The sequence below is a fragment of the Elephas maximus genome, chromosome 22 (assembly GCF_024166365.1).
Source record: "Elephas maximus indicus isolate mEleMax1 chromosome 22, mEleMax1 primary haplotype, whole genome shotgun sequence".
Lineage (NCBI taxonomy): Eukaryota > Metazoa > Chordata > Mammalia > Proboscidea > Elephantidae > Elephas > Elephas maximus.
This window is the reverse complement of record NC_064840.1, coordinates 49,791,906-49,805,994: the sequence shown is the minus strand read 5'-3', so window position 1 is coordinate 49,805,994 and position 14,089 is coordinate 49,791,906. Positions and strand designations below refer to the sequence as shown.

The 14,089-nt window shown below is 36.7% G+C and overlaps 1 protein-coding gene across 1 annotated transcript in view; it reads left to right on the top strand.

The window, feature by feature from the left end:
• ADAM28 (ADAM metallopeptidase domain 28) overlaps positions 1–14,089 on the top strand; it is an 82,851-nt gene that overhangs the window by 55,286 nt on the left and 13,476 nt on the right. Inside the window, exons 11-15 of the mRNA XM_049865817.1 lie at positions 2,736–2,866; positions 3,799–3,976; positions 5,531–5,620; positions 8,051–8,246; positions 12,272–12,374. Of these exons, the coding sequence (XP_049721774.1) occupies positions 2,736–2,866; positions 3,799–3,976; positions 5,531–5,620; positions 8,051–8,246; positions 12,272–12,374 (698 nt within the window). The remainder of the gene's footprint in view (positions 1–2,735; positions 2,867–3,798; positions 3,977–5,530; positions 5,621–8,050; positions 8,247–12,271; positions 12,375–14,089) is intronic.

Below are 14,089 nucleotides of genomic sequence, written 5' to 3'. Positions count from 1 at the left end.
AAGATATCATTCAATAATTTCCGCATTCTGTTAGATCTCCTTTCTTTGGAATGGGTACAAACATGGATCTCTTCCAGTCGGTGAGCCAGTTAGCTGCCTTCCAAATTTCTTGGCATAGATGAGTAAGAGCTTCCAGTGCTGTATCCTTTGTTGAAACATCTTAGTTGGTGTTATGTCAATTCTTGGAGCCTTGCTTTTTGCCAATGCCTTCAGTGCAGGTTCAACCTCTTCCTTGAGTACCATCGATTCTTGATCATATGCTACCTCCTGAAATGGTTGAACATTGATCAATTCTTTTTGGTACAGTGACTTTGTGTATTCCCTCCATCTTCTGATGCTTCCTAAGTCTTTTAATAATTTCCCCATAGAATCCTGCAGTAGGCTTGAATTTTTTCTGTAGTTCTTTCAGCTTGAGAAATGCTGAGCATGTTCTTCCCTTTTGGCTTTATACCTACAGATCTTTGCATATTTTATTGTAATACTTTGTCTTTTTGAGGCAGTCTTTGAAATCTGTTCATCTCTTTTACTTCATCTTTTCTTCCTTTTGCTTTAGCTACTCAATGTTCAAAAGCAGCTTTCAGAGTCCCTTCTGACATCCATTTTGGTCTTTTCATTCTTCTCTGTCATTTTAATGACCTTTTGCTTTCTTCATGTATGATGTCCTTGATGTCATTCCACAAGTTGTCTGGTCTTAGGTCATTAGTATTCAGTGCATCAAATCCATTCTTGAAATTGTCTCTAAATTCAGGTGGGATATACTCAAGTTTGAACTTTGGCTTCCATGGACTTGTTTTCATTTTCTTTAACTTCAGCTTGCATGTGAGCAATTGATGGTCCATTCCACAGTCTGCCCCTGGCCTTGTTCTGATGGACAACATGGAGCTTTTCCATTGTCTCTTTCCACTGATGTGGTCAGTTTGATTCCCTATGTATTTCATCTGGCAAGGTCCATGTGTATAGTTACCAGTATGTTGTTGAAAAAAGGTGTTTGCAATGAAGAAGTCATTGGTCTTGCAAAATTCTATCATGCAATCTCAGGCATCTTTTCTATCACCAAGGTTGTATTTTCTAACTACCGAGCCTTCTTTGTTTCCAACTTTTGCATTCCAATCGTAGTAATTATCAGTGCATCTTGATTGCACATTTGATCGATTTCAGACCACAGAAGTTGGTAAAGATCTTCAATTTCTTCATCTTTGACATTAGTGCTTGGTGCATAAATTTGAATAATAGTCTTATTAACTGGTCTTCTTTGTAGGTGTATGGATATTACGCTCTATCACTGACAGCATTGTACTTCAGGACAGATCTTGAAATGTTCTTTTTGACAATGAACGCAACACCATTCCTCTTCAATTTATCATTTTTGGCATAGTAGACCATGTGATTTTCTGATTCAAAATGGCCAATACCAATCCGTTTCAGTTCATTAAAGCCTAGGTTTCTATCTTTATTCATTCCATTTTATTTTTGATGACTCCCACATTTTCCTAGATTCATACTTCATACATTCCACTTTTCAATTATTCATGGATGTTAGCAGCTGTTTCTTGTCATTTTGAGTCATGCCACATCAGCAAATGAAGGTCCCAAAAGGTCGACTCCATCCACATCATTAAGGTTCACTCTACTTTGAGGAGGCAGCTCTTCCCTACTCGTATTTTGAGCTCCTTCCAACCTGAGGAGCTGTACTTCTAGCACTATATCAGATAACATTCTGCTGCTATTCATAAGGTTTCACTAGCCAATTTTTTCAGAAGTAGACTGCCAGGCCCTTCATCCTAGTCTGTCTTAGTCTGGAAGTTCAGCTGAAGCCTGTCCACCAAGGTTGACCCTACTGGTGTTTGAAATACTGGCAGGAAAGCTTCCAGTATCAAAGCAACATGCAAGCCACCACAGTATAACAAACTGACAGACACGTGGTGGATTTTCCACCTTACACCGTTGTTTTTGTTTGCCTCTTTTACGCTGTTCCTCATATTTGGTTCTTTGAAATGCAACAATATAAGGGAGTTGGGTGCCTGTGGGTAGGGATTACCAGCAGACTCCTGTTTCCCTACTAGGATATTATATCCAGCAGCAATTCTCTGGTATTGTTTTGTTGCTCCTGAATAACTTGGAGCTGACAGCCATTCAGTTCTTAATCTAAGCACCTCTAATCAGAAAAGTCTGGTGATGGCATTGCCTATTGGCTGGGCTTCATTTTGTGGGACAAGTCTGGATTGTCTCGTATTGATGGTAATAGAATTCAGAAAGATAGCAATGGTGTTAAAGTGCTAGGTTAACAAATAATTTTAGGTCCTTATTAGCCAAACACGTGAAAGACCCGCAATTAATTTAGAAGGTATTGAAAGCCAAGCCAAGGGAGCTAGATGAGTTAAAAATAAATTGTATTCCTTATTGTTGAAGGAAGTCTACAATTATCTCTCAAGGGAAGCATTCAGAACAACTTCCCTTATTATAGAAACCACTCACCAGAGCAAAGGGCAGGCTATATATGCTGTCATGAGTATTTAGTACCAAAGATATATTTGTATATGGGTGTGTGTGTGAGAGAAAGAAAAACACAGAGAGAGATGAATGGTGGGTGGGTAGAGTGAGAAGTCTAAAGTTAAAATCAGTCTCTCTACTTCAGTTAACAATAGAAAAAATATTTAATTATGAAAAATATTTCTACCCTGAGTGATAATTCAGTTTTCAAGACAGATCATCTCTTTCCCCATGCTCATCCTTAGGATCACAGTGATAACCTGCTTAGAGTTGCTGGGACAATGGCCCATGAAATGGGCCATAACTTTGGAATGTTTCATGACTCCTATGTTTGCAAGTGCCCTTCTCCAATATGTGTGATGGACAAAGCACTGAGGTGAGGCTTTCTGGGAACATACTGTTTATCTGTGGTTTTGCTCTGTTCTGGGCTATATTACTCTTCATTTTGCCTTTAGCAACATGGCCATATTTGTAAATTATTGAATATACAAGACCTGGTTTCAGAAAATCATTTTTCAAGTTTCCAATGAATTCAAAGTGGATGATTGAAGGCAGAGGGTTCCAGGAGAAAAATCTAATTAAAGGGGAAACCTCTCACAAGAAGAGAAAAAAAAAATTTTTTTAAGAAGAGAAGAGAGAGTCTAATCAAAAGAATTTACATATTCCTGCCTTGTCTTAGGCAAAATTACCAAGGAATTTTATCTTTAAAAATTGCACAATCCCTTTAATGTATTAATTTCCTGTTTTCTATCCAGCTTTCCCAGTCCCCTTCAAGCTAGGGTTATTTTCTCATTCACTTCTACAAAATGGAATATGGCGGCATACCAGTTATGTATCTTATGTTATTTCTCCAAGATGTTACTGCATTTTCAAACCTCATCTTTATCTGTGGAATAAAGACATTCCATTAAAAGGTATTACTCTGAAGAAAAGTGAATTTTTAGACATGTAAATAAATATGATTTTACTACCTTTGGGACTTCTAGGACTTTACAACCAAAGTGACCTGAAATTGAATGAGATAATATGGAGAAGTCAGAAACATTTTTATTTTTTTAAAAACTAAACAGCAGCCTAGATGCTACAATTTGAGATAGGACCATATTTGTTCATTAAGTTGGAGGTGTTTGTGTCTACCCAGTTGGGTTAAATCACTTACACAAATGAGCTCATGACTGAACAGTTGGTCAATGGATTGGGTTTGGTCCTTTTGGAAGGTTGTGGGTGTAATCATATGCAATGTCTATGATATTGCTGCATACTTTCTGAGCATGACTGTATTCCTTTTTTCTTTTCTTATCTTCACAGCTTCTATATACCCACAGAGTTCAGTTCCTGCAGCCGGGTCAGCTATGACAAGTTCTTTGAAGATAGATTATCAAATTGCCTCTCTAATGCTCCATTGCCTACAGATATCATCTCAACCCCAATCTGTGGGAACCATTTGGTAGAAATGGGAGAGGACTGTGATTGTGGAACTCCCGAGGTACTACTAAGAACTTTACAAAATGACCTAGTTTGTTTCAAGAAGATAAGAAAATTGCTAATAGATAAACTATGGAAGAGTGTCTGTCACAGTATGAAATTTCAGGCTTCTTATAATTTTGGACATGTTCATTTGCAAATTTTTGTGCAGTCAGTCCTTCTGATAACAAACTGTGCATTAATTAATAACTAACCAGCCAACCAACCAACAAACAGATCAACTAGCCAGTTATTCTCAAATTGGTTCTGACTGGTGGCGACCCCACGTGTGTCGGAGTAGAACACTGCTCCATAGTGTTTTCACACTGTTTAAACCAAAAAACCAAACCCACTGCCGTCGAGTCTATTCCAACTCATAGCGACCCTATAGGACAGAGTAGAACTGCCCCATAGAGTTCCCAAGGAGCACGTGGTGGATTCAAACTGCTGACATCTTGGTTAGCAGCCATAACACTTAACCACTACGCCACCAGGTTTTCCTCACACTGCTTAATAGACCTTAATTTCCTTCTCAAGTTTCCTTCCTCATACCATTTTTTAAATACCATTTACCAACTTGTGCTTTGTATCCTTATTCCTCCCTTTCTTGCTGAATATACTTCGAGTTTCTGATCTGACTAGCACTTACTGAGGAGCTAATTTAGGCACTGCACTGTGATAGCACTCAGAGAGTGTAAATAACTTGACCAAAGTCACGTAGCTGGTAAATAGAGGAGTCAAGATTTCATTTCAGGTACATCTGTTTCCAGAATCCCATATCACCTTGCACAGGGACCTGCTAAACTTCTTAATGCTTCTGAGCTCAGACGTTATTACCAGTAGAAGTGCCTGGCCAACCAGCCCCTATTCACACAGTAGCAAGGGTTTGACTCCATCATATTAACGCCTAAAATGAATAATATGCCAAGCCCTCAGGGGCCCAGCTCTTCAATAACTGGAAAAATGCAACTTACAAATTTCTTCACTCTATGACAAAGAGTAATCTTTCTGAGACACCTTTTATATTTGAAGTAAGGGCAAGAGTTTTAAACCTAAAAAGTTGTAACTCTCAGTGTAGCACCCCTCTGTGGAAATTTGGACAGCGGCAGAGGAAAGTTTCTGAGGTAGGAGTTTCCCCAATACCTTGTGCAGGTAACTGATTTCTGAAAAGTGAAGCTAGGAGACCCAACTCTGCTTTAAGTAGAATTGAATTAAATGTCAAAGGCAGATAAAGAACTGTATCTCCAGATTTTCAGCATATGCTCTGGAGATGGAATTTGCTACTGATGAATTAACTATGTTCTGTAACTATTTAGATGAATTTCCTACAATTTTTTTTTTTTAATTTGACCAAAAACAATAGGTTATTTTCAATATTCCAGTGAAAGGCTGAGGGAACTAGAAAAGATATACATGTTTAAAAAAAGAAAAAAAGATGTAAGTAGAATTCAGATCAACAGTAAGCCCCACACTGTTCCAATGTTGCTGAAAATCACCATTTGTGTGAAGAATACGTTATGAATTGTGTTGACCAAAAAGCAATTCAGCTTTTGTATTTGTTTTTGATATTTCTTAGGAATGCACCAACATTTGCTGTGACGCTAAAACATGTAAAATCAAAGCACGCTTTCAGTGTGCATCAGGAGAATGCTGCAAAAGATGCCAAGTAAGATTATTCCTTTATAGCATTTTTATAATTATGATTGCTTTTTGTTTTTCCTGTATTATTATCTCAGAGACTATGTCAAATGAAATCGCAAAGCCATATTTTTCTTTCTGTAAAATAATTCCACCTACTATTTATCAAGCCCTCACTGAGTTCTTTACATACATGACTTAGTGAATCCTGTAATGGCTTTTGAGGTAAGTATGATCGTGTTTTGATTTTGAGGAAATGGAGGCTCAGAGCAGAAAATGTGCAACATAATATTCCCACTAAATGGCAGGCCCCAAATCTGACTGACTCCAAAGCCAATTTTAGTTGCTTCTACATGCTTGCTGCTTCCACTGATGCCCCGTGGCTGTCTTAGACCACATCTCATAATACAGATTACATATATCTTTCACAGTGCATTGGGTAGCAGAGCTTTTATTTCAGATAGTGTGGGGGTACCACTCTCTTCAACCTTCAAATTCGCTTTAGAGTGAAATTCTTAGAAATAAGACATAAAATGAGGGTGCCATTGTCACTTTCTCTGTGGAGCTTTTTGGACTTTCCCCTCAAGATAGAGTTTAGCATTTCACTTTCTATTATTGCCTGTCATTCTCCTATATTGTTATCCTTTGTTTATGGGCTTGACTCCTGAGGGCAGGAGACTGTTTGATTCATCTTCATCTAGTACAGGATTTAATACATTTTAAATTCTCAATAACTGAAGAGTGAAAGTGTAGATGAAATATGGGAAATGTTTGGGATAATATATGTATTTTTTTAATGTAAGAGGAAGAGGAAAGAAATAAAGGAGGCCAAAAGGAAGCAAAATTTGAGAACTTAAGTAGTACTCCACAAGTGTTTACTAAGTGCTATTTGCTAGGGATTATGGGAGATAGAAAAAAAAAATCAGTCTTTGAACTGAAAGAACTTACTGTTTCCCTAAGACAATGATATACGCACATGAAAATATAATGTGAGATTAGATACCCAGATAAATACTGTAATGATGCATTCCATTTGTATAGTAATTTCCCCATATTCTCAATTCATTTTCACAATAGCCTGGTAAAGTAGGTATTAGATGAGGAAGTGGATTTTCAGGGTGATTGAATCAATTTTCTAAGGTTACACACCTAGTTGATGTCAGAGCCAAGATTCAAATCCATATCTTCTAAATCCAAATTCATAGTTCTTTCCTATGCCACATGTAGAAAATAGGAGCAGCAATTTACATTGAAGAATTTTCATGGAAAATGAAGGTTTCAGCTGGCCTGGAATATATAAATAGACCTATAAGGAGACAGAATGGGAAAGGATTTCCAAATGAGTAGACAGAGGGAAGGAGAAAAAAAAAAAAAGCAAACAGAAGCAAGGTTTGTGTGACAGCTAGTAAGACAGCTAGTCTGACTGGAGCAGTGAGGGTTGAACTTGGAGGTTCTCAGGCTCCAAATGAAATTTTGGTGTGAAGATATTGAAAGGTTTTTGATGCAACGAGAGCGTGCCTGCTCACCTAAGCTGGGTAAAAATGTGCTTCCAGTGTCCCCTCAGGCCTACTTAAATTTGTGTATATGGTAGAATTTGTTTTACTAAAGTTTATCTGAGGAAATTAAGAGCAAGATCTGCAGTAAACAGTTAATACATCAAATGAATATTTGGTTATTTCTCCCTCATGATAAATCATTCAATAGGAAGATGTGGGTTGAAATGAAATACCTGAAAATACAAGAAAAGGAATTAAGGATTAAGAAAATTGATGCCTGGGAAAGTCTCTGAGAATGCTGATCTGGGGCTTTGTAAGCTTATCTTACTTAATACCGAAGATTCACTTTGACAATAAACCTCTGAAGTTGCAGATTAAAGTCTCCTTGTAAATCCTGACAAAGAAGCGTTTAACTATGGGGAGAAATAACTTCCTTCTTTGGATCGAAGATGTTGCTTCATTTGTATTTTTCTACTTTATATTTCTATAGTGTTTGTACTACGAATTCAGAAATATTGATTGCTTGAAGGCTTAGGGCATTGGCCAAAGTCAATTAAAAAAAAAAAAAAAGTTGACCCGGAGCCATTGCCAACTCATGGTGAACCCATGTACTGCAGAGCAGAAGTGAGCTCCCCAGAGATTTCTTGGCTGTAATCTTTACAGAAGCAGATCACCAGGCCTTTCTTCCACAGTGCTACTGGATGAGTTCAAACCTCCAACCTTTCCATTAGTAGCTGAGAGCAAATTGTTTGTGCCACCCAGGGACCTTGGCTAAAGGTAATAGAAGTATATAATGGGAGATGGCTTTAACTTATACAGTACAAATTTAAACTGGACTAGAACGAGGCCTCTAAGTACCTTATCAAAACAAGGCCAAATGGATATTATTATTTATGTTCAATTGAGGTATTAGAGTAAATCAGGTGGAAAACTGCCTTCTCTCCACTGTTGTTTTCCTACAGTTTAAAGCAGCTGGTACTGTCTGCAGACCAGCAAAAGATGAGTGTGACCTGCCCGAAATGTGTGATGGTAAATCTGGTAGTTGCCCTGATGACAGATTCCGAGTCAATGGATTCCCGTGCCAGAACGGGAAGGGCTACTGCTTGATGGGAATGTGTCCCACGCTACAGGAGCAGTGTACCGGGATGTGGGGACCAGGTAAGAACACAAACTCCAGCATTGCTGGCATTCCTGCCTCCTCCTATGAGCCTCAAAAAAGAAAAAAAAAATCATATCATTCCAGGTGACTGTTTAATCATGGCCGAAGGACCATTCTGTTCCATTCGTCCTAGAAATGTGCCACTGCTTAAACTCGTAAATAAGTGCATGCAATGACTTAAGGTTGGTTTTAGGTTGCTAGATTTAGTAAATAAAAATACAAGTTAAATTTTAATTTCAGATTAATAACAACTATTTTTTAGTTTAAGTATGTCCCATGCATTATTTGGTACATGTTGTTGTTGTGTGCTGTCAAGTCAGTTTTGACTCATAAGAACCCTATAGGACAGAGTAGAACTACCCTGTAGGATTTCTGAGGCTGTAATCTTTACAGGAGCAGATCCCCAGGCCTTTTCTTCACAAACTGCTGTAACCATTGTGCCACCAAGCTTCTGTATGGGGTATACTTGCACTAAAAAAAAAAAAAAATTGTTTATCTGACATTCAAATCTAATGTGGTGCCCAGTATTTTCTCAGGCAGCCCTAACAAGGTCCCTCTCTCAGAAATAAAACCTTGGAAGTTTGTGGTGGGGAAGGAGGGTGAAGACTGGGATGGGCAGGGATCAAGGAAAGGCGAATGGGGTAGAAAGGACAAAGAAGGACTCTGGTAATACAGAAGGAGGGAGGAATCATTTTATCCCTAGTACCAAAAAAAAAAAAAAATTTTTTTTTTTACCAAAATTCTGAGGTCATATTCTCTGATAACAACCTAAAATAAAATTAATAAAAAATTTAATAAAACATAATTTAAAAAAAATCTCCAGTTACCTTAAATAGAAATTTAATTGTGCCAAATAACTTGATTAAAAAGGTAATTTTAAAAATCAATTACTTGGGCTTCCTGGATATGATGAGTATTATGTACTTGTATTTAATTATACTCTTTCCTGCCATGCTTTCAGATTCTTACTGAAATGGTTGAGGGAAGATTTTTTTTGAAATAGGGGAAAATCTGCATTATCTCAGAAATGTTTGAAGAGGATTTTCACATGCCAGAAAGTTTGTGTAATTCCCGTAAATTTACATAAGAAAAATTTTAGGAAAGCAACAGCCAATCACTGATTCACAATATGCACAGAAAAATAATAATTCGCCTGGGAAATAAATGGACAAGACCCAAGAAAAATTCCTCAGTATAGCCCTCTGGGTCAGTCAAGAGTGGGCTGAGACATCATTTGTAGAGCAAAGCTTGATACATTAGTGCGTCAAGAAATGTACTGACATGCTGGAATCTGACCTCAGCAGCTTGTTTACACTTCATATAGAGGGACAAGCTAAATTAAAGGTGGAAACGGAGATGACTTTTTTGGTTAGAGATGCCATTCTTCCTTACAGAACTCCAGTCTGTGGCAAAACCTGGGGAAAGAAAATCTTTAGCACAGAGATGAAGCTCTATGCTATAATTGTGAGCATCTCCTTTATTATCTGTTCATAAATCACTGCAATAAATTTTAACAATTACCTTCTTCTTTTGTCTGGCCCTGTTTAATATCTGTCTCCTCTACAAGTCTGTAAAGATCCACGTACAGGGACATTTTCTGCCTTGCTTACAGTAGTATCACCAGTGTCTCCTGGTACAGAGGTTGGCATTTAGTAAATGTTCAAAAGTATCTATTGAATTAATATTCAACATATTCATTGGAATGGGAAATACCTTTTAAATCATACGTTTAAAGGCAGTTCTTATAAAGACTTGAGAAATAGATTTGCCTAAATAAAATGCAATTTTTTTCAAAAAAAAAATCACAAGTTTATCTTAAATTAACTTTCAAATTTTGAAAAGTGTGGTAACACAAGGAACGACAACAAAGTCACTGTCTTTAACATCACATCATTCCTACAAATCAATAAAAATTAGGGATCTCCAGTATTGAAAATGGGGCCCAGGGCATGAACAGACTATTCATCATTAAGAAATAATTAAAAATACCCAATGAACATCAAAGTCCTTTGAATGCACTAGCAATGTAGGAAATGCAAATTCAAACAAGTTACTCATTCACACTTGTTAAATTTGTGATTTGCTACAACTGATAATGTTGAATGTCAGGAAGGGTGTGACAAGTCACCTAGTTTTACATTAGCACAATCTTTTCAGAGGGAATTTGGGAAAATGCATGCACAAGCTAAAAAAAAAAAAAAAAGAAAGAATTTTCTTTGATATGCAGGAATATTTTATTTATCAAGTTTTCTGCCAGCATTTTTTATATCCACGTAAGTTTATTTTAAATGTTGCTGATATAAGAAATGTGCAGCACTTAATTTACAAATAATTATAACAACACGTACAACTCTTGTAGCTGTAACTTTCATATAGCCAGTTGCTTCTCAAAGAATGTCTTCGTTGGTTGTTCCAACATGAATGATAGTTGATGTTTTCATTTAGGCTAACAAGTAAGATGAAAGGAAAAAAACAAAAGATGTATGTCACAGCTCCATTCATCAATGACATGAGCAACTTCTTTACTCAACTGGAAAATAATTTTTAATAATTTGTTTTATTTTGTTGTTATCAAAAATATACACAGCAGAACATATGTGATTATGGAGTATTGAAAACCATCTCAAAGCCCAAGAGTAGGGATTAGTCAAATAGATTATAGTGTATCCATCCAGTGGAATTCGTGCAACTGTGATGTAGAATGTTTAATGCTTTGGGGAATGGAAAAGACATATTGTAAACTGAGAGAAAGTTAGCACTGCAGTATCAGGTGCGTCAATGATACTTTCTTCGATATTAGAAGCAGTAACTGAATTTTGGGCTTAGAAATATGCATTTTTTGCAGTGTTGATATTTTATTACTATAATGAGGAAGCAATAAATGTTACTAATACACAAAATAATCAAAAAGATATGTTAATAAAAATCATATCATCTTGAGCATTCAAATGTGAAATTCATTTAAAATAGTTTAAGTGAGTTAACTATAATAGCTTAAGTGAATTAATAATATAATAATTATGTAACTATTGATAATATGAATTATAGTAGATTAAGTGAATGATAATAGTTGAATTTTTTTTTTTTTAACCAATGCAATATGTTCGTAGGGTTTTGCTTATTTTTTACCAAAGCTGGTTTTTGTTTGTTTTTTAAGACTGAATTTTAATTCTTAAAAGGAGTTTTCTGCTTATCTTTAGGGGGACAGCCTAGCACAGAAGAAGGGGCATAGGTCTTAGACTCAGAACTATGAAGTATGATTTTTCATTTCTCTGTGTCTTACTCAATATGATCCTCAGTTCCTTGATAAAATGGGAATAATAATAAGAATGGCTAAGGTTTACTGACCTTACTAGTGACCAGATATTGTTCTCCATGCTTCACATATATTAAGGCATTTAATCTTCACAACAACTGTATGAGGTAGGTGCCATTATATATTCTCATTTTACAGAGGACAAACCAGGCACAAAGAAGATAAGTCACTTGCCCAAGGTCACACAGCTACTCAGTCTTACTTGAAGGCTGAACTCTTCACTGCTATAATCTATTGCCCATCTGATGGGGCTCTGAGAAGAATTACCATACATGTGAAATTAAATAAAACACATATGTGGTGCTTATGTATGCCTGGCACATAGTAGGAGCTTGATTAATCATAGCTGGTAGTTGTCACAATAGCACATACCAGCAAGATAACATTTGAATTTTTGCATGTGGGCTGTTAACATGACTGAAGTTTTCTTGGCTAAGTCTTAGTTTTTAGATGAATGTTTAGCCTTCAGTAAATCATCTAAATATTTGTATAGCCAGCATCCAATAGCAGAATATTTAAAAGACTATTTTTAATCCCAAGTATCTCTTTGATAAAATTATTATCAGCCTATATTTCTGTTAACGGTCGATGAAATTATGCTAAAGTAGTGCTTTTCATGCCGGTGTTATATTTTATTAGTCCTTTGCAGCATCGAATTTCATCTTTTTTTTTTTTTTTTTCCGAATATACCCCTGTTAACTGTCCCAGGAACCGAGGTTGCAGATAAGTCATGTTACAGCAGGAATGAAGGTGGGTCAAAGTACGGGTACTGTCGCAAAGTGGATGACACACTCATTCCCTGTAAAGCAAAGTAAGTGCCCTTGTTTGAATCTCCCTGCTCCACAAACCAGGGCAGAGACACAATGCCAGCCACAAATTCTAATTTCTTCCATATAAAGGGAAAGTGAATGTGGACATCCTTCTTTTGAGAACTATGTATTCAGTGACTATTATGTGCCATATTGTGGGCTACGGGCTGGGAATAAAAAAAATAAATTATGTCTCCCTTCAAGTCCTTTATGGTGGGGGATTCAGATGGCACTATGTATAGTCTTTGTCAAGTGGCAGGAATGTTTGAGATGGAACATGCCACAAAAAGTGGGCCTGGTTGGAAATTTGTCCATGGATTTTCCAGTATACTTTAGGTATTTTCAATCTAGTGTTTCTCATCATGATTCTAGGGGTAGTAGTTGTTGTGTGCTGTCAAGGCGATTCCAACTTATAGTTACCCTATATGACAGAGTAAAACTGCCCCATAGAGTTTCCTAGACTGTAATCTTTACGGGAGCAAATGGCCAAGTCTCTTCTCCCAGGGAGTTGCTGGGTAGCTTCCAACCGCCCACCTTTCAATTAGCAGCCCAGTGCTTTAACCATTGCGGGGCTCCTTGATTCTAAGGGTAGAAATATTGGTCTACTCAGAGGAAAAACCAATGCAGTGCTTGTACAGATTTATTTGAACTTGCCATGGAATCAAGAAAAAAAGGAAACGGTAGAGAATGGAATGATAGTTCATCTGAAGAGTTGATACTGCACTAGGTATCCTGTGACAAAATGATAGAATATCATTCCAGATGAATTTAAGAATATTTTATGAGTTTTTTTATTTTAATGTGACTTTTAAAATGAAAATTATAGTGAATTAAACACTTTATACCTGCCCCAAATTTTATACACACAAAGTAATTTATAACAAGAGGTTGAACATATCAGAATTTCCTAAAGTTTTTCTATTGAACACTAATTTGATGAGTGTTAGACATTTCTCAAAAATTACATTTTGGACATAGGATCATCTCTGGGGAAATCTGGGCCTAAAGGATAATCATATCCTGTGGTCTCTTCAGAAAATTAGGGAAGATTCAAAGGGGGAAAAAAGTTTATATAAAAGGCAATATGTAGCTTGAGAGATGGTGAGTGGGAAAAGGAAATAAGGTAGCTCTGTCTTCGTGCACACACACACTCATACACTATTCTCCTGTATACCTGCTTATATGAGCACTGGATTATTTCTACTACTAGAAGCAGAACGTGCCTCATTCTCCCAACGGTTGCCCTTCTAGTCATTTCCTAATAGTCATCAATGTGTGCCTTTCTCCATTCCTCAATCATATTTTCTACCACCACCAGCAGTCATAAGAATATGATTCCATCACTTTCAGAAAAATTTTCCACAGCCCTGCTTTGAATTTGCATATAGAAATTTACTCCAGTTTCATTGGTTTTGATTTTATTCCTTTGGCAGTTATTGGGTGGCCTTTGCTAAGCAGGTTCATCTGTATCTACAAGACAACAGCCTTTTCAGTAACTTCACAGGATGTCTTGAGTGTCAGCCAAGGTTCAGTTTTATATTGCTTACAGTTGAAAATTGAGGATTATATCTTTTAGTATTATTCTTACTAAAAGTCACAAAAAACAGGTCACTTTAGCGGAAACAAGATAGAAGCTTATTTTTGAGATGCCTTTATAATCTTGGAAACCCTGCTGGCATCATGGTTAAGAGTTTGGCTGCTAATGAAATGGTTGGCA